General features: G+C 36.1%; 1 protein-coding gene and 1 pseudogene across 3 annotated transcripts in view; one reads left to right on the plus strand and one right to left on the minus strand.

Annotated features, from left to right (window-relative positions):
- Positions 1–419: 419 nt before the first annotated feature.
- LOC116279166 (U6 spliceosomal RNA) lies at positions 420–517 on the minus strand (annotated as a pseudogene).
- A 13594-nt stretch (positions 518–14111) lies between these two features.
- PASD1 (PAS domain containing repressor 1) overlaps positions 14112–19973 on the plus strand; it is a 77255-nt gene continuing 71393 nt past the window's right edge. For all 3 annotated transcript variants that reach the window (XM_072956502.1, XM_072956503.1, XM_072956504.1), the window contains exons 1-2: positions 14112–14185; positions 19367–19422. In XM_072956502.1, coding sequence (XP_072812603.1) covers positions 19391–19422 — 32 coding nt within the window. In that variant the 5' untranslated portion in view covers positions 14112–14185; positions 19367–19390. The remainder of the gene's footprint in view (positions 14186–19366; positions 19423–19973) is intronic.

Here is a 19973-nt window from a genome sequence, read left to right on the forward strand (position 1 = left end):
AAATATGTAACTGGTCAGTTCCATAACTATATTTTCAAAAATTGCATGGACTAGATGTCTCTCATGTCAAGTTGCTCATTTTATAGAAGTATCTCAACAAATGCATGGATTCTCCTTGTGCACCCTTGAAATTCCATACTGGGAATATTTCCTTAGTATAGGAAACCCAATGTGCTGGTACACCTGGTGAACAGATTTTACCCTGTTTTGGCTTCAAAGTTACTTAGATGTCAGAGACTAAGGCATATTAATTTATGGTTTCTACTATTTGCAGAAAGGATAACATTATCTTACATAGATGATTCTGAGAGAGAAACATATGTAATGCACAATCATTGCAATTACTCTTTTTCAAATTGGAAGAAAGTCTTTCCTATTTTTTTTAAATTTCAGCTTTATTGAAACTTGATTGACATATAAAAAATGTGGAATGCTTTACAGATTTGCACGTCATCCTTGCAAAGTGCCATGCTAATCTCTGTGTCGTTCAAATTTTAGAATAGCACTGAAGCAAGCACTCTTTGCAATAATTCTTAAAAAGAAAAGTTTATGTTAGAGTCCCTTATCCATAGAGTTGTGTCCAACTTAATGGGCAGGCTCTGCTGAAGACTTAGGGGTGCACCTGGGACTGAAACCTGTAAGCCAGTTAAAAGTGACGTACATAGTTTCCTCATTCATCTTTCCCTGGATCCTTTATAAACTTTGGGAGGATCCTAGACTGGTATGTTTATCCCAGAGCTAATTGAATATTGATTGTTAGGTTTTCAAATTTTCCTTTCTGTCATTCTTAAGTTTAAATGCATTTGGCCATTGAAAGTGCTTGAGGAAGGGAGGTAAAGCAAAACAGAGACACATTCCCAGTGATCCTAAACCTATGAAAAGCCTTGAGATGTCTTTTTTTTTTCCCTGACCAGAAGGCTTTAATGTGAGTTCTACTATTTTTTTAAGAAATAAAGTATTTTAATATCACATAAACATAAAATAAAAAAAATAAATCCCCAAACTCATAGTAAGATAGTAAAAGTTATCATGTACAATATGACAAAATATAATTATAGATTAATTTGATCTGTGGACATTAATTTAAAAACCTGAAATACTGAATTAGCAAATTGAATCCAGCAATTCAAAAAGATAATATAATCAACCTGGATTTATCCTAGGAATACAAAGTTGATTTTAACATTCCTGAGATGTCTTGTAATCAAGAAGTCTGCTTCACTGTATTTAACTCAACATTTTCCAAATGTAACCAACCAAGGAACACTTTACTTTTATTTTTGCTGCATACTTCTAACCCCCTTTGATGTTAATGTCCTGCAGGAGCAATGACCTTTAGGAAAGTCTGGGTTACTTGTATTAGGCATTTCATATATGTAAGCAATGGCATCTGGCCTTGGTATTGCGGGACTCCCCAAGAACTCCTCATTTCTGAGCAAGAAGAATAGTGGCAGTAAACTGAAACTCTTAGCACAACTGGCTGTGAATGTTTGCATTGATTTAGGCTCCAGCAGGTTTGGAGGTAGCAAAAACTGCTGGAGTATCTCCAGTCAGTTCAGAAACTGCCCTTCTAGGCTTAGCACTTTCTTTCTGCAGAGACAAGGACAGACAACAACCCCAACCCTGCAAGCCAAGAATGAGATTTTTTAAAAATTCTTTTTTTAAAAATTGAAGTGTAGTCAGTTACATTGTCTCAATTTCTGGTATACAGCATCATGTCCCAGTCATACCTATTCGGGAGTTTGAGATTTGGAAATATTAACTACTATATATAAAAGTAGATAAAAAATAAATTTATTCTGTGTAGCACAGGGAACTATATTTAGTATCTTGTAATAACCTTTAATGATAAAGAATGTGAAAACAAATATATGTATGTATATGTATGGCTGAGAATGAGATTTGTTGACACAGTTCCCTCTGTTCTTAGTTGCTGCTGCACAGGCATGACATTCACCAGAGCTTTCTCCTCTCTCCCTCTTCACTGAGTGGTGTTGAGAGGATGGACCGTGGTTACTGAGTCCAGGTCTTTGAAGAGGAGGTTTGGGGGACCAGCATCACACCTGTGGCAAACAAACAGACTCCTCCTCTTCCAATGAAGCTGGGAGGATGTGTTGCTTCAGAGAAGATTTAAAGAATAGAATTTTAGAATACGTTACTTGATTTTTTTTAAAGAATCTTTTGCTGAGCCACAGACCAAATCTAATTCCATATTTATGAGAACCCATCTTTTTCCACTTTAGAAAAATGAGTTTGCCTATAGTTTGACAAATTAACTTTTCTTTAAAGAAACAGTAAAAAGTAATTTTCCCACACTGCAAAATTTTGAAATGCTTGGCTTCAAGTTTCAGTGAGTTTTCTTTTCAATGAATATTACTGGAATTCTGTTTAATTCACAATTTTTAAAACTCAGCATCTGTTTATATTGCATATAAGGTAGAACTAACGTGGACGATTTCATACCAAATGTTTATCTTATGAGCCAGTAAAAGCAAATTAAAAGTAAAATAAAAAACTTGAAAGTTGTTTTATTTAGTTGTAGTGTATATTGGTCATTTTTATAAAATCTTTGAATTAGGTAAGGGACTAGAATAACGTTAAGCTTCTATAAATTCTTATGTAATGTGCAATGAAGTTTTACCTCTATATAAGTAATAATGGAAGAGTTTTTAAAGTGTTATGCAGATCTATAGGATCCAAGTCAAAGGATAAGTTATTACTCAGCTTTTGTAAGGAGCAGAGGAATAACTCTGTAGGAAACCTAAAAGCCCTAGACATTTTAGGGAAGGAGGCATACAGAAATTGACATGAAAGTAGCATGGGGTAATCTTTTTTTTTCTTGTAGATAGTGAATAACTGTTTTTTTTATTGAAGTATGGTTGATTTATAATGTATTAATTTCTGGTATACAGTATAGTGATTCATTTTTACATATATAGGTATATATATATATCAATATATATATAAAATATATTTTTTTCCTTATTCTTTTTCATTACAGGCTGTTACAAGGTACTGAATATAGTTCAGTGTGCCATACAGTAGGACCTTGTTGTTTATCTATTTTATATATAGTGTGTATCTGCAAATCCCAAACTCCCAATTTATCCCTTCCTTCCCCATTTCTCCCCTGGCATGAGGATAATCTTGATTTAACTCTAGTTATTTATGTAATCATTTACAAATTCTAATGCTTTAACTAATATTAAAGCATGATGACTTTATTTATTCATTTATTCACTCATTCAAAAACAATTTGGGGGCAAAAGTAAGTATAGGAGTTTCAGGGGAGGTGGGCAGGCAAGGAAGAACTTCTCGATGGTCAAACTCAGTTTAGGAGCAGAATGGACCCTGGCAGCCCGGAGTGGTTCCCAGAAGGTCCAGCCTCTCCCTATGGGCCCCCAACCTGAGGACCATTTCTGGAGAGCCTGGAAGCTGAGTCATTCAGCATGCTCATGTGCAGTTTGGACTCCTGCACACCAGCCTTCAGGCATCCTGGACCTCTAGATCTGTGTAGACAGGGGCCACCCATGGCCAGCATGCCATCTTCTTGGGGTCAGCTATTCCTTGCACAGAAAAAAAAAGCTTCTCTTCTCCTAGAATTTTGGAGGCTGTATTTAAGTGTTACAATTATTTTTATTGTTAGACAACATTATGCACATTGGTTTTCCTCAATGGATTGAAATTGAAGTTCTATTGAAATATAATAGATCAATATAGTTTTTCTTTGATAATGGTTTGCTCTCCCCTCCTCTGTAGCTGTTTCAGGTGTACTTTCTCTGTGGTTCTAACAGTGACATACTGAGCTTTCCATTAGTCATGGGACCCTGAGCTTCACTGTGGCAGAGTTCAGGGGTTGCATTTAAGAAAAGGCATAATTACTTTAGCCCAGGTGCTCCCTTGCTACCTAGAACATCTGATTCCAGTTTCTGTGCCTCTGTCTATTCCTGTGTTCCTTCTGTGCTTCTATCTTTATTCCCTCCTTTCAGCCTTCAGAGTACTCTAAATGAATTTAACTCTCATCACTTTTGACCTTGTAGTTAGTTAATTATCTATTTACTAGTCTGATTTCTCAAAAGACATTCCATATCAACTTCGTTTCTTTATCCCCCAGAGTCTGCCATAGAGGCCACACTTAGAAAATGTCTATCAAATGTCAAATGAATAAATAGGATTGAACTTACACCCAACTCTTTGGGAAAGATGTGTTATCTGATGAAGGGAAGTTTACCTTTCCTCTAAAATTGAGTATCTACTTTTTACTTAAGAGCTATCTGGTAAAGACAGCCAGAATATTAGGAGGTAGAATTTTCTTTAATATGTTTTCTTTATTCTGTTCCTTACAGATGAACTATCAGTTATACTTTCTGAGTTTCTTGTTCTTCATTTTTGGTAAATTCTCAGATTGATTTCTTTGGAGATGAATTAATACTGGAACATGGGGACTAAATTATGAAAAAGGGGAGAGGAATAGAATAGGGTAGAGGAAGAAAGTGTCCATTGACTAAGCTTGGAAAGAGAGGCAATGCACAGCCAGCTCAGTTTTGCACAGTATTAGTGAGTAGCTGAAATAGGACATAGTTGTAATGTATCAAGGGTGGACAGGGACATTTTTCTGTTTAAATATATGACTCTAGGAGACCTTAGAAACTATTCTCAACAACTCACCCTTGGATCTTGAATGAGTCTAAGGGTCTTAGCCTTGGTTTGATGCCATGGTCCACTAGGATAATGACAGCAACAAACACCCAGAGGGATTCTGGGAGACCACTTGGGTGGGAAGAGGTGGAGCAGGGGCTTGAAACCCATAATCTCCAACTACTGGAGAAAGGAGAGAGGTGAGAAGGAATCGATGGAATGCACTTCAAGATTCTTACCACCTACAAAGCCCGAGTGCCGCTGTGCTTCAGCCTTGATGCTGCCTAGAGCCTGGAAGTACACTGGACTGTCATTCTTTGCTATAGACCAGAGATTCTCAAATACTCAAATCTTATGTCTCACAAATCACTGTCAAGGGACCGGGCTCTCACCAGGATAGAAACCAAACTCCTCTGTTTTTCAGCAAAGGGCACTGATGTGTTTAGATAATTTGTCAGCATATTTATGATTTTGGGTGAGTTTCAAGGACATTGTCAATTGCAGAAAGGTTATTGGACATAAATGGGATTGCTACAGAACTTCAAAGTAATTTGTTGATGAGCCAGGGAACCAGAATTGGAAGAAACATGAGCTGTTCATGCTTATTCTTGGTTAGTTGGAAGGTCACAGATGGAGAATGGAGGGGAGGGTGCAAGGAGGGTAGGTGGGAGATGACACATGACATTTGCAGATGGGTAAAGAGTTGAAAGAGGGCCAGTGCTGTCATGGAGAGGCAGCACACTAGTGAGTGAATGATCAGATGCTGCCACTCTCAGGGTGGCCCTGAAAAATTTAGCTAATCTCTCTGGACCCCACTTTCCTCATATATAAAATGGGGATGATAATAGAACCTGGGATGTAGTGAGTGCTTAATAAATGTCATCTCATATTATTTCTATGTTTAACTTTTCTGAAAACTGTTCTATCTTTCTACTATTTTAAAGCTAAATTCAGTAAATATGATTGAATCTGAGCCCTATCCCAAGGGAAATTTATTGCTTAAATATAAGAATAACATAATGAGAATCTATAAGGAAGAACTCTTATAGCAAGGGGCTTGAAGACAGATTCCTAACAAGTCCCACCCTAGTTTCTTTGTGATTTCTTTTAGGATTGGGACATATGAAAGCATCATAACTTGAAAAGCTAAGGTACTGCATTTATTCCCAATGCGTTTCAGGAGTGCCTACATGTGCCAGACTTGACAATTCTGAGCATGGAAATCCAGAGATGAGGATGACATTGTCTCTGCTCCTGTATAGCTCACCATCCATAAGGGGAGGCATTTAAAGCATTAATTTTAACCCCTGAATTAAAAAGGCTTTCATCAAGTTAAAACAGTGTTAATTCCAAAAGGCACATAGAACTGGAAAGTACTGCAGACTTTTCAACTGAATTACCTTTTGACCACCATCATCTATTTCCTCCACTCCCAATCATCCCTTCCCCTGTGCCCAGCCTCTGGCAACCACCGGTCTGCTTTCTGTTTCTATGAGGTTTGTTTGTTTGTTTTCAGATTCCACGTATGAGTGAGATCATGTAGTATTTGTTTTACTGCCTGGCTTATTTCACTTAGCATGATGCCTTCAAGATCCATCCATGATGTTGCACATAGCAGAATTTCCTTCAGATTTATGACTGAATGGTATTCCATGTGGAAAGTGAGAGGAATAGCCCCTTTCACACAGAGCTGTTTTTTTTTTCAGGTAAATTTTTTTAACACTTTTTAATTGAGTTATAGTCATTTTACAGTGTTGTGTCAAATTCCAGTGTAGAGCACAATTTTTCAGTTATACATGAATATGCATATATTCATTGTCACATTTTTTCCTCTGTGAGCTACCATAAGATCTTGTGTATATTTCCCTGTGCTATACAGTATAATCTTGTTTATCTATTCTACATTTTGAAATCCCTTGTATCCCTTCCCACCCTCCGCCTGCTTGGCAACCACAAGTTTGTATTCTATGTCTATGAGTCTGTTTCTGTTTTGTATTTATGCTTTGTTTGTTTGTTTTTTTTAGATTCCACATATGAGCGATCTCATATGGTATTTTTCTTTCTCTTTCTGGCTTACTTCACTTAGAATGACATTCTCCATGAGCATCCATGTTGCTGCAAATGGCATTATTTTATTCATTTTTATGGCTGAATAGTATTCCATTGTATAAATATACCACTTCTTTTTTATCCAGTCATCCATTGATGGACATTTAGGCTGTTTCCATGTCTTGGCTATTGTAAATAGTGCTGCTATGAACATTCACACAGGGCTGTTTTGAGGATAAAATGATGGTTTGTGAAATACTCAACCCTAGCTGTGTATGTAGTAAACTCCATAAATGTTGCCCTATGTCCTTAAACTCTCCCAACCAAACTCCTTGGGTCTTCTAGCCCAGTGCTTCTCAAAGGTTACTGTGCATAGGCATTACCTGGAGATTTGGCACCATGATTAATGTGATTTAGCAGGTCAGGGGCAGCTTGTGAATGTGATTTCAGGTAGGACCAATCCTGCTGAGCTGAGGGCCACATTTTAAATAGCAGAAGTCTAATGGGCATCCTTCCTTTCAGCCTCAACTTCTTTCTAGCCATCTAATCCACCCCAGGGTGATATTTATAAATTATCAGTATCAATTATATCATTTTAAAATATCAGTTCAAGTCACAGCACTTCCAAGTGTCTCCATGAAGCACTTGGTAGATCAGGTTGACAGTTCTCCTCAGACTGATATTCAGGCCTTGGCTTCTGGCCCCAACCTACCTTCCTGAGTATTCTTTTTGTTCTTAATTAAAAAAATAATTTTAATTTTTAAACTTATTTTTTAATTGAAGTAGAGTTGTTAGTTCCTGGTGTACAGCATAGTGACTCAGTTATACATATATATTCTTTTTCATATTCTTTTTTATTATAGGTTATTACAGGCTATTGAATATTCTTGAATTCACTCACACTGTGCTGCTTGCTGGCAAGGCCTTGCACTTTTGTTTTGTTTGCATTCTTTTATTGGGGTAGTAAAAGATACATAACATCAAAGTTACCATTTGAACTATATTTTTAAGTGTACAACTGAGCAGCATTAAGTACATTCACGCTACTATGCAACCATTACTGCTTTCCATTTCCAGGAGTTTCTCATCATCCCTAACTGAAACTCTGTCCCCATTGAACAATATATGCTCATTTCCCCTGCCCCCAGTCCCTGGTAACCACTATTCTACTTTCTGTCTCTTATCATACTTTGTACTAGTGTTTTGTGTGGCTTTACTCTAATAAGGCACTAGTGTAGGCACTTTGATGTCCATTATGTCAGTGACTCTCCACAAAAGCCCTGCAAAGTGGTACTGTTATTATTCTCATTTTACAGATGAGAACATTGAGGCTCAGAAAGGCCCAAGTTCACATGCTAGGGAGCAGTAAGGACCGTGTGATGTAATCATACCATGAGGCCTCCCTTTGGTGCCCTTAGTCAGGCTCTATTTTCTGCCTATGATGTTCTTGCCGTCTACCGTTTGAAGCCTTTTGTGTCCACTACACAATTCTCTCTGATATTGCTGTTTGTGAAGCTTCTAGTCTATCAGTGATTATTCCCTTGCCTTGAATCATTGGATTTATGTAGATGTCAGTCTTACCCTAAGTCTCTGAGCTGCCAAGGTAGAGTGGGAACAGGGATTGAATGAATTGCTGAAATTTCAGAACTGGCAGGACCATGGGAGGGTTTTATAGAATATCCAGAGACTTAAATGGAATAAGACTAGGATTAGGAATTTAATGGATTGCTGGTCTCTTTCAGGATATAATAATCCTTTGCCTTTTAGCATTCCATGTTGCCTCAGGCTGAGAGAACATGCCAGACAGAATTCCCCAAAGTGCAAAAGCAATAAGAGATAGACTTTTAGATCCAATTTTGTTTCTCTGCAGGTCTGGTAAAAATTTAGCCTGTCTGTCTTTTAGGAACAAGATTAGCTGGGTAATGGTATCCAAAAACCTTTGTCTGCTCATCAGCACTTTGGCAGGTAGGACTCAGTGTTTTCATTCATTTATTCATTCACCAAGCACTTCTTCAGGATGTTTTTTTTCTGCCAGGAACATATGGGTGCTGGAAATTTCACAATGGAAACAACTGACCTGGCCCTGTCCTCAGAAGGAGCCACAAAGTCTGCAGAGAATCAGCTTCACCTTCGGTCTAGGAAAGAGTGGGCATATTACCTGTGCAGGTCTGTGCAACTGGGCTCACTTCCCTCATTACCTGGATTCCCCTGCTGCCTCATCCAGCCCAGCGCCCAGGCCTGTGCTCGCTGAAAGAAGTCAAGTTTGAGAAAAGAAAAGCTTCAGTAGGCACTTTTCTCTTTTTTTTTTTTCAGTGGAGGTACTGGGGATTGAACCCAGGACCTTGTGCATGCTAAGTATGCTCTACCATTGAGCTATATCCAAACCCCAATAAAAGCTTCTCATTAGGGATACACCAAAGGAATCAGAAAGCCTGATCCTGTTTCTGGATCACTTTTGGACCTTGACTATGCCACTTGCCCTTCCTGGCTTATCTGGCATGGTACCTAGCACACATGCTGCATAAACCACTCTAGACTAATTTCCATTCTTGATTTTATCTATTGGAAAATTATGTTCCATTAAGATGGATGAATAACTGATGAAATATAATCTTATGAGCTATAATTTTTGAAGAAAATTTTGATTGAAAATAAATTGGAAAATTCCACTGACTCAGTTGATGTATTTATGCCATACACATTTAACATCATTACTGTCTCCGTGAGAATTATAAATATTTCATTCTTTCTCACTGATTAAATATCTTTAATAAACCTTATATGACTAAGAGAAGATGACTTCACCCAACTTGATGCCATCATGCATTTTTCCCTTATAAATTTACAAAAACCAGACAAACAAACAAACAACCCCCCGAAAAAACTAACATCCTATTGAGATTTGGAACACCACTTTTCTGGAGCAGTTGTATATGAAAAAAAAATGTGTGTGTCTCTGTATAAAGAAAAAGTTGATCCTTGATAATGCATAACAACTTTTATAACTACAAATACATGGTGCGATTGTCTTCCACAATGTCATTTTCAATACTTTGAGGTTTTTACTTTAAAATAAACAAATATGGCAGCCCACAGTAATAGCCAAAGATGTATTCACCTCTACCTTCTGCTTTTCTTCAGACCCTCTCTGGTTTTCTTTAAAATTCCGTGTAAACATTTTCAATGATGTTTACATGAGCCAAACACTTTCTGGCCATTATTGCACTGTGAAGGCCAGAAGGGTTCCTTTCTCTTTGTCAGTCCAGCTGAGCTGACTGACAGGCTGGCAGGGCAGGGGGAGGGGAAACCAGAGCACTGAGCTGAGCACAGTTTGGGCTGCTGCTGAAATAAGGCTAAATCTGCTAAATAGCCCATTAGGCCTCCCAATGACTGCCTGGGATTCAGGTAGCCCAGCTGAGAGGGCAGTTTTTCCTTGGATATAGTGCACTCATTAGTTAACTTCAGCCTCTCCGGATGTGGAAGGTTGAAGATATGCTGTCTTTCTTGTGCTTTCTGTCTCTCTTCATGAAACAGAATAATTTTTATGATTGTGTTTGGTATTACCAGAAACTACTGGTGACAATTTCAACTCAGTTCTCTCCAGTGATGCCCCTAACTTCCTCTTCTTCCATTGCCATTTCTGTGGTACTTTGAGGACCCCTTATCTTTGCCCTCCTCTCAAATTTATTCCTACCACTTGACTATTGTGCTTGTTTCTCAGTGAACCTCTTCCATCCCTGCCCACAACTTGTTTACCTACTTAATTTTTGATTATGGTCCAATATTTCAAGTACTTTTTCTGGCCAATATCCTTAGTGATTCTTGTCCTCCTTGGTGCCCAGAAAGACTCTGAACAAGGGTCCATCTGATCATCCCTCTCCTCCACTCCAACATGCAGGCAGCAATGTCCTGATGGAGAAGATGAGGCTTCTGTGCAGCTGGGTACCACTACAGAGTCGTGCTCTTCTACCTCGTGTTGCTGCTGCTGCTGAGGACATCCACTAGGTGTTCCAATGCCCTGCCTCTGCACCCAGATCTGAGACACCACTTATCCATGACGTGCTAGATGTACCTGGCTGGCCCATTGCATGGAGACTCATCTCAGGGTTCTCTCATTCTTGTCATGGCAAGTGACATCAAGAAACCTCTCTGTATTGCAAAATTTTTGCCATTGCTTCCCTCTTGGAGAAGAATGCTATGTCCTCACAGTCCTTTAGAGTATATATGGCTGTTAATATCAGTATCTTTAGTTAAGGCTACAATTTATTGAGTGGCTTCTATGGGCCAGACATAGTGCAAGCCACTTTACGTCTATTAACTTTAATTCTTATGAAAACCTTGCCATGTAGGTATTATAATCCAGATTTTACAGTTGAGATGACTGAGACATAAAGATTAAGGAACTCACCAAGGGTCACACAATTATCAAGAGCTGGTGTTGGAATTTGAACCCAGGTCCAGTTGATTCCCAAGTCCAGATTCTTTACTGTTTCACCCTGGCTCTCATATTATTTTTGAGAGGTCTTTCTTAATTTTGAATATCACACATGCTAATTATAGCAAACTTGAAAAATGAAAAAAAATTACCATGCATATTTACATCACTCAAAGACACCTTTGAATGTTTTCTCCCAATCCTGTTTTCTACACAGTATTTTATGTGCTCACTTTTGGATCATGTTTAAAATGCTTGTGCTGATATAGTATATACAATACAATATAGAATAGTTACCTTTTTCAGCTGATACACTAACAGCTATATTTTCATAATACAGATTCTTCACTAACATGCTTTCCTCTGCATTGATTAAAAAACAGGAAAAATCCACTGTGGTGCGTTACAAATGCTGAGACTTTCCATGGAGCAAGAAATGTAATCTTGGGAAGAAGGATAAAAGGGAACTTGGACTCCTAGTCCTGGGCAAATGATACTCTATTTCAAATTGAAGAATGCAACAAGTGTAGACATTTCACATGAAACTTCATTTAAATTAAACTTTCTAAAGCCTCAAGCAGAACAGACAGGAGTGACTGAGTCCACGTATTTAAACTGAATTTGTGGAGAATTTGTTGGAAAAGTCATCAGCCCTGAGATATGTAAGTAAATTCCTTAAATTCTAATGTTGTAGTCTTTACTCTAAGACTTTCTGCTGCCTTAGCTTTACATCCAGAGAAAGTCATAATCTTGCTACTCTATCGCACAGCAGCCTCTGTTTGCTGGCTTCCACAACTGCAGAGTGCGACAACTCTGAGACCCTTTAAGAGCAATCCAGGGGTGATAGAAATTTGAACACACTGGGTCTAGCTGAGTCCTGGAATAGTTCTCAGAATGTCTTCACTTTGGTTCTACTTCAGAATTAAACCTTTAGTGTCCTGTCGTCCTAAACTATTTGTATTGAGAGATGATACCAGGTGTTGTGTGTGTCATAGAGTCTCCAGACATGGCCCCTATGATAATGTCTCAAGAACATTAGCAGCAGAAGCCCAGATTTGATTGGCAAGTTACTTGTCTCCATGGAAGATTGGTACTGCCATGTAGCCTGAACTGTGATTGTGTTAACTTACTTGGTTATGGCAGTTAGGAGACTTAGAAACTGAGTGAAGAGTTCTTTGACTGTGACTTTTATCCCAACTGAACACTGACCACCTTTGCCATTATAATTATCATGCTAGGAAGTATCTGCATAAGCGATTCTCAACCACAGGGAACCAATGATTAATTTCACGAATCAGTTCATATTCTATTCCCATTATCCATCTATTCAGTGTGTTTTCTTGTGAACTAAAAAAAATGTATGTGTCTGTGCTTACACACACACACATATACACACACTGCAGAAAATTAAAAGTTGCCTTGCCTCCCAACAAGAACAAATTTTTGCAAGGTTGACCTTCTTGACCTTTTGACTTATATATTATACTTTAGTAGTAAAATTTGATGAGGCTTCAGATTATTTCCCATTGATTTTGGAAAGACACTCAGTGCATAACTCTTCTATTCTGAATGAAATAATTATTACTTTGCATAGGAAGGCTGGTTACTTTTGGCCTGAGAATTTATAACTAGGTGTATTCTTTTTTCAGTCTTAGCAGGTTTCTTCCCTGGCATAAGTTTCTAAGTCTTTGTCTTAGAAAGAATTACTGAGTGGAAAAGGCTCAGTAATCAACAGATGTCTGTACCTACCTTGTCCAATGAATAAGGAAAGTTATCAGATATTTCATGGTGTGTTTTGAGTGTTTTCTCTGTGTAGAGTTAGTTGCTAATGGAAATCTCAGACATATAAAGCATGGCTCTTGTATTTAAATAGCTTACAAACAAATCTCATTGCCTCCAAGGTAGAAAAAGGGCTATATTAAAACACACACACACACAAACACACACACTCCATGGCAGAAATTTCAAAATTATAATGCTTCTTTTGCCATAAATCAAATTTCAATTTATGCATGGATCTGTTCCTTAGTGGGTCTCTTCTGTCTCATTCTATCCCTAAGTTTTGCATTGTTATTTATTTACTTAAATACTGTATAGCTTTAAAATAAGCCTTGATGTATAGTAGAGCACATCCTTTTCCATTGTTGTTCTGCGAACGTATTGTGGATATTTCTGACTTGTTGTTTTCCGTGGGACTTTTATAAATAACTTGTGAAGTTATACAGAAAACCAAACCAAGACAAAAAGAATCTACTGGGATTACATGAATTTGATTGGGGAGATCTGATAGCTTTATGATACTAGGACTTCCTATCCAAGGATATGACATATCTTTCTATTTATTTAGATCTTTTATATACATCAATAAAGACATTATTTTCTGTGTAATGGCCTTGCACATTTTTGTTAAATTAAATGCTAAGCACTGTATAGTTTCTTTCCTGTATGAAGAAACATGTAAATGTTATTTGAGAACATGAAAAATTGCTTTCAGTAACTAGACAGATTTAACTTTTCTTAATGTAAATATATAACACTACAAAATATATATAATGCAATTTTAATAAATTACATTAGATTATTGCTGTTTTAGGAATTAAAATTTAATATTTATAATCATTCAGTTAGAAATATTGTGTAATTTTCTTTGTTTAAACCTTTTCTAAAGATTTCTTCTTTGACCCAGAAATTATTTAGAAGTATGTTATTTAATTTCCAAATGTTTGAAGGTGTTTCCAGATATCTGTTTATTTGTTTATTATTGGGCTGTAATTTAATTCTGTTTTGACCAGAGAACATAATCTCTGTATGATTTTAATGCTTTAAATTTACTGAAACTGGTCTTATGGCCCAGCACATTTTGAATCATTATGACTGTTACAGATAGAATGGAAAGTGACAGTTATAGATAGAATGGAAAGTGTGTGTTCTATAGTTGCTGTGCACAGTGCTCTGTAAACAAACAGGGCCAAGTGTAGTAAGAGTTCAATATCCTTACTTATTTTCTGTTTATGTGTTCTACTGATTACTGATGGAGGAGTGTTGAACTCACCAGCTGTAATTGTGAGTTTGTTTGTTTCTTCTTTCAGTTCTTACTTCATTTTGAAACTTTGTAATTAGGTGTATATCTATTTAGGATTGTTATGTCTTCTTGGTTGACCCCTTTATGTCCTCTTTTTCTCTGGCACTTTTCCTCACCTGGAGTCTTTGATATTAATTAGCCATTCAAGCTTTAGGGTTACATGGTATATATGTTCCTATTCTTTTACTTGTAAGCTATCTGTGCCTTTACATCCGTAAGGTGAGTATCCTGTAGACAGTATAGTTTGGTCTTACCTTTTTACCCAGTTTTGACAATCCCAGGCTTTACATTTGTGTCTTTAGTCTATTGACAGTTAATAGAATTATTGATATGGTTAGGTTCAAGTCTACAATCTTATTATATGTTTTCTGTTTGTCCCATTTGATCTTTGTCCTCTTTGTCTTCTTTTTGTGCTTTCTTTTGGATGAAATGAGTAATTAGTATCCCATTTTATCTCTTTTGATTTATAGTCTATATCTCATGTGTGTTTTATTTGTTGCTCTAGGCAGTTTATAGTATACATTTTTAATTTCTTACTGTCTGCTGTGAATTAATATGGTGCCACTTTATGTATAATGTAAGAACCTTGCAACAGTAGATTTTTGTTTTCCATCCTCCTGTCTTTTGTGTTATTATTGTCATAGGTTTGATTTCTACATATATTATAACCCTACAGTACTTTGTTTTTATTTCAGTTATCTTTAAAATTGTGCTGAACACTGGAATTTGACACAACATTGTAAAATGATTATAAATCAATAAAAATGTTAAAAAAATCAATATTAAGAAAATAGGTCAAAGGTAAGGTCATGGGAAATAGAGCACAACTGTACACATATGTACATAAGATATTATTAAGTCATAAAATTGGCTTTGAGTTCTCTGACAGCCATAGCAAAAAGAAAGACATATATTCTGTGTATGAAACTTATCTTAACTCATCTAAGGAAGGGAAAAAAAAGAAATTAGAAATGAAAAATTATTCTATATTTATTCACATGTATATTACTTCCAGTGCTTTTCACTTCTCTATGTAGATCTTTGTCTCCATCTAGCATTTTTTCCCTTCTACCTGAAGTCCTTCCTTTATCATTTCTGGTAGTGTTAGTATGCTGGCCTTGATTTCTTCCAGATTTTGTTCATCTGAAGATGTCTTTATTTTACCTTCAATTTCTTTGAAGGATATATTTTTGCTGCGTATAGAATTCTAGGCTGATTTTTGCCCCCAGAACTTTAAAGATGTTTCATTTTCTTTTGGCTTGGGTTATTCTGATGAGAAGTCAGACAGAGGGTATTCTTTTTCCCTCTCTATTAAATGTGCTTTTATTTCTGTTTGCTTTTAAGACTTTCTCTTTGTAACTGGCTTTCATCAACTTGTTTATGATGTGCCTTGGTTAGTTTTTCATTGTGTTTTTTTCTTGGATTTATTGAGCTTCTTGAATATATGAGTTTATATTTTTCATCCAGTATGGGGAAAAATTGGCCATTATTCAAATTTTTATCTCCCCTTTCTGGGAATCTAGTTACATATATATTTTAGATTGCCTGACATTATCCCTTACCAAAGCTGTGTTCATTTTTTCAGTCTTCTTTCTCCACTCTGCTGAATGAAACTCAAATATCTTCCATCCACATGTAAACTGTGAGTGTTAGCTTTGAATTTACTGTATTTGTTCTTTCTGGTAGGTATTCTTTGGTCTTATAGTGTGTCACCTTCCACAGGCAAACTTAGTATTCAGCCAAAGATTCAAGCGAATGTGTATTCAGATTTCTGGAGTTTTAGGGGGGGTTTTTTGTTTGTTTTTTATAGGTCCTTTCTTTCTGGTATTATGCCCCACAAATTCCCACTATCTTGGCCTTCCTGAACTCTTATTTCTGTCTCCTAATCTTAGTGAGACTGTTCAGGATTCTGCTCACTGGACCATGGTCTGGATGTAATTTTAGGTAGAAAGCTGGGATATATTGTAGCACTCATCTTTTTTTCGGTCTTATCTCAGTGATCACAGGCATGTGCTGCCTGATGTACCACGTATGCTGCAATTTGTCCAGTTTCCTAGTTGTTTATGGCAGGAGGATTAGTCCCATATCAGTTATTCCATGGCCATAAGCAGTAGGTCCCTATACATTTTGGTTGCTATTGTATTTTTAAAATTTTTTTTCTAATTTTGGTTGTCAGGTATATAGGAACAAAATTAATTTTTAAATATTTTTGTACACAAGAAAACATTTCTGAACTATTTAATAATTTCTCATAAATTGCAGAATCTCTTGGTTTTTCTGTGCAGATAATCATAGTATTCATGACTGAGGACAGTTTTATTTTTCCTTTCCAAGAGTTATTAATTTTATTTATTTTTCTTATATTAATGCATTGGTTACTACCTTCAGCACTGTATATTAAATGTTTTAGCAACCACTCTTGGTTGTTTTTCTTCCCCTGAGTCTAAAGAATTCTTTAATGTATCATCTTTAGGTATAATGTTTGTATGTTTTTGGTTGATTCCCTTTATTAGTTTAACAAAGTTCCTATCTATACCTATTCTGTTAAGGATATTTTTTAAGTCATATATGTGTGTTGAATTACATAAAACACATTTTCTGCATCTATTGAGATGATCACATTCTTTTTCTTTTTGTCTGATATGATGTTGAATTATATGGGTGGCTTCCCTCTTTATCTGTTTTGCATGTAATTGGAGATACCTGCTATTTAAATATTTGAAAGCATCCATCTGTGAAAGCATTGGAGCTATTTTGTCTGGGTTTGGTTAGGGTGTTTTTCTGTGGATAAATTTTTAATTACTGAATTTCTTTACATTTATAGGATTTATTCAAATTTTCTTTGTATTATTAAATATGTTTGGGTAAAATACTTTTTTTCTAAGAAATACTCCATTTTGTCTCTGTTTTCAAATGTATGGGCACAGAGTTGGTAATACTGCTTTTACCATCTCTTTTGTTCATAGGTATGCACTTTCATTCCAAAATGTATCTTCTCCCTTATTTCTTGATCTGGTGTAAGAATGGTTTTTTTAAATTTTATTTTAGAAACAGATTTTTAAATCTGTTCTATTATGTCTTTATTTTGGATTGTGTCATATTTTTGGTCCTATGCTTATTATTTCCTTATTTCTCCTTTCTTTACCTTTACCCTAATTTTTACAATTTGTTTTGATGACTGCTTAGGTCATTTATTTTTACTTTTTTCCTAGTAAGCATTTATGGGTATAAATTCTCAGTACTGCTTTAGCTACATTTTACAGGTTTTACTATGTAGTATTCTTACAAATCTTTAGTACTAAATATTTGCTGATTTCTAAAGCTATTTAGGAAATGTTGTCATTGCTATTGTTTTAAGTATCCAAGTGTATAGCATTTTATATTATCTTTTTGTTCATGATTTCTAATTCAATTGCATTAGGGCCAGAGCATATGGTCTGTATTATACTATTCTCGGGTATTTGTTGATCTGTTTTATTGCCTAGAATGGCCTAGCTGTCTTTTGTGTTCTGAAATTTCACTATGATGCTTCTAAATGTGGTATTATTTTAATTTATCCAGATTGGGTCACATTTTCCATTCTGGAAAAAATTCACCTATTAGCTCTTTACTGCCTATCTCCATTCTTGCTAATCTTTTCATCTGGAAGTCCTCGTAGATACACTAGGCCTTCCCATTCTATCCTTCATGCATCATAACTTCTTGTTTTATATTTTCCATTTCATTATCTCTCTATAAAGGTAATATGGTAAATTTCCTCATATCTGTATTCCATTTACTAATTTTCTCATCTGGCTTATCTTAATATATTGCTTGATCCATCCTTTTAAAATTAATTTTGTTGAACGTGTTTCTACAGAATTTCTCATTTGTTCTTTTTTACAACTACTTTTTCTTTTTTCATATTTTCAGTTCCTTATATTTTTGTTTTTAATATTTTGAACAATTATTTTATAATGGCTTTCAGATATTTCAATTATGAAGTTCTTGGAGGTCTCATACTGTTGGAGGAAAGGAGGGTGTATGTGTGTGTCCTAATTCTAGCACATGGTAGATTGTTTTCTTATGTGTTTTCTAATTTTGGATGGTGAGCTCATCTTCAGCTGGTGCCTTATCTGTGGAAATTCTGTGGAACCTGGCTTTAGAGAGTATCTCTCTAGAATGGTTTGGTCTTTGCTTCTCCTAGAACCTTAAGATTGACTCATTCTAATGACACCCTTTTTCTCCCCATGCAGAGAACAGACCAAGAAGTACAAAATTCCTTGTTTTCTTCCTTTGCTAGTGGAAGGATTTTCTAAATGAAACTGTAGCCTCTAGAAGTCTGGGTTATACCTAGGGAGTGGGTGGTGGGTTTTAGTTTCAGTTCCCCACATGGATTCTCCTTCACCCAGGAGGGCATCTAATGCCCAAGCTGCCTCGTTGCATAGCTGTGCTTTTCCATCCCCACAATAGCACAGGTTGGTATACTCACCAATTGTTCTCAGTGTCTTCTCAGTGTTTGACCCCTGAGCTTCCTCTTATTTTCTTGAGAGCATTTGCAAGAGGTTTGCTACTCCTTCTTGTTTAACACACATGTATTTGAATATCATTAACTTCTATCTTGAGATTTCAACCTTGAGGTGTTATGTGAGTCTAATTATACAATTTGAAGCAGAGAACTTTGGTGATTTCAGGGTCATTTCTTATATGACCAGGATTTCCATGATACCAACAGTAAATGAAGATTTTGTCTGTTGTGGTATGATATTGTGGCTAGATCTGAAGCTTTCAACCCATGTCTGTCTTTGTTTCATTAATTGTTCTTGAAATTAGTGGAAATTAGAGGAATTTAAGGGTATGGAATTAAACCTACAAATATTTGACTTTTGAGCTATGTTATGTAACTTCACAGAATGTTTTTGTGACTTTTTCAAATATATTCATTTGTAATGTTATTGTGACAAACATTCATTCATTAGGGACCACACAATGAAGCAAGTCTTCAACATCTACATAACATATGAGAAGGTAATTGGTACTTAATGAAATTCTATCTTTAAAAGAAGTAGGCATTCCTTGAGGGAAAGATGCTATGCAACTGAGAATTTTGATTAGTCTTATTGCTTTATGCGATTCATCATGGAATGATTTCTTAGTAAAATGTTGCTCCACTTTGATTTCAGAATTCTTTGTTACATCACCAGATAATGGATGAGGATGAGAGAGAAAATGAGAAGAGGTATGAATTCATAACTGACTGATATTTCTGTCCAAGCCCTCTCCCTTGCCCTCTACTCTCATTTCACATCTAGCAAAATCCTACTTCCTTGGGGAAACGACTCACTCAGGGATGTTTGATCTCTCTGGTGGGTGTTCCATAACCCCTAGCCCCAACTCTACTATAATACTTAATACATTACCTATGTACTTGACAGCCTCCTCATCAAACCGTGTCCTCCATGTCTTGCATAGCGGCTGCCCAGAGCTGACAGTAAATAAATGGGTTTTACTCCCTGATAGGTTGAGAAGCCTGTTTTGGAACCTTGGCTTGGCTGAGTTTAAATTAATTTACATATGAGAAAATAAATTACCTTCTTTTCCAATTCAAGAATCTCAAGTAAATTCCAGTACACTAATCAAAAAGTTTTTGTCAGAATTTTTCAATATAGTCTGTCTTTTATAAAGGTAAAAAAAACTTAATTAGCATTTTATTGCTCAGCCTTCTCTTTGAGAAGGAGCACTGGTTTTGAAAGAGCCTCTTGAGTAATTATAGATCATTTAGAAATAATT

The sequence above is a fragment of the Vicugna pacos genome, chromosome X (assembly GCF_048564905.1).
Source record: "Vicugna pacos chromosome X, VicPac4, whole genome shotgun sequence".
Taxonomy (NCBI): Eukaryota; Metazoa; Chordata; class Mammalia; order Artiodactyla; family Camelidae; genus Vicugna; species Vicugna pacos.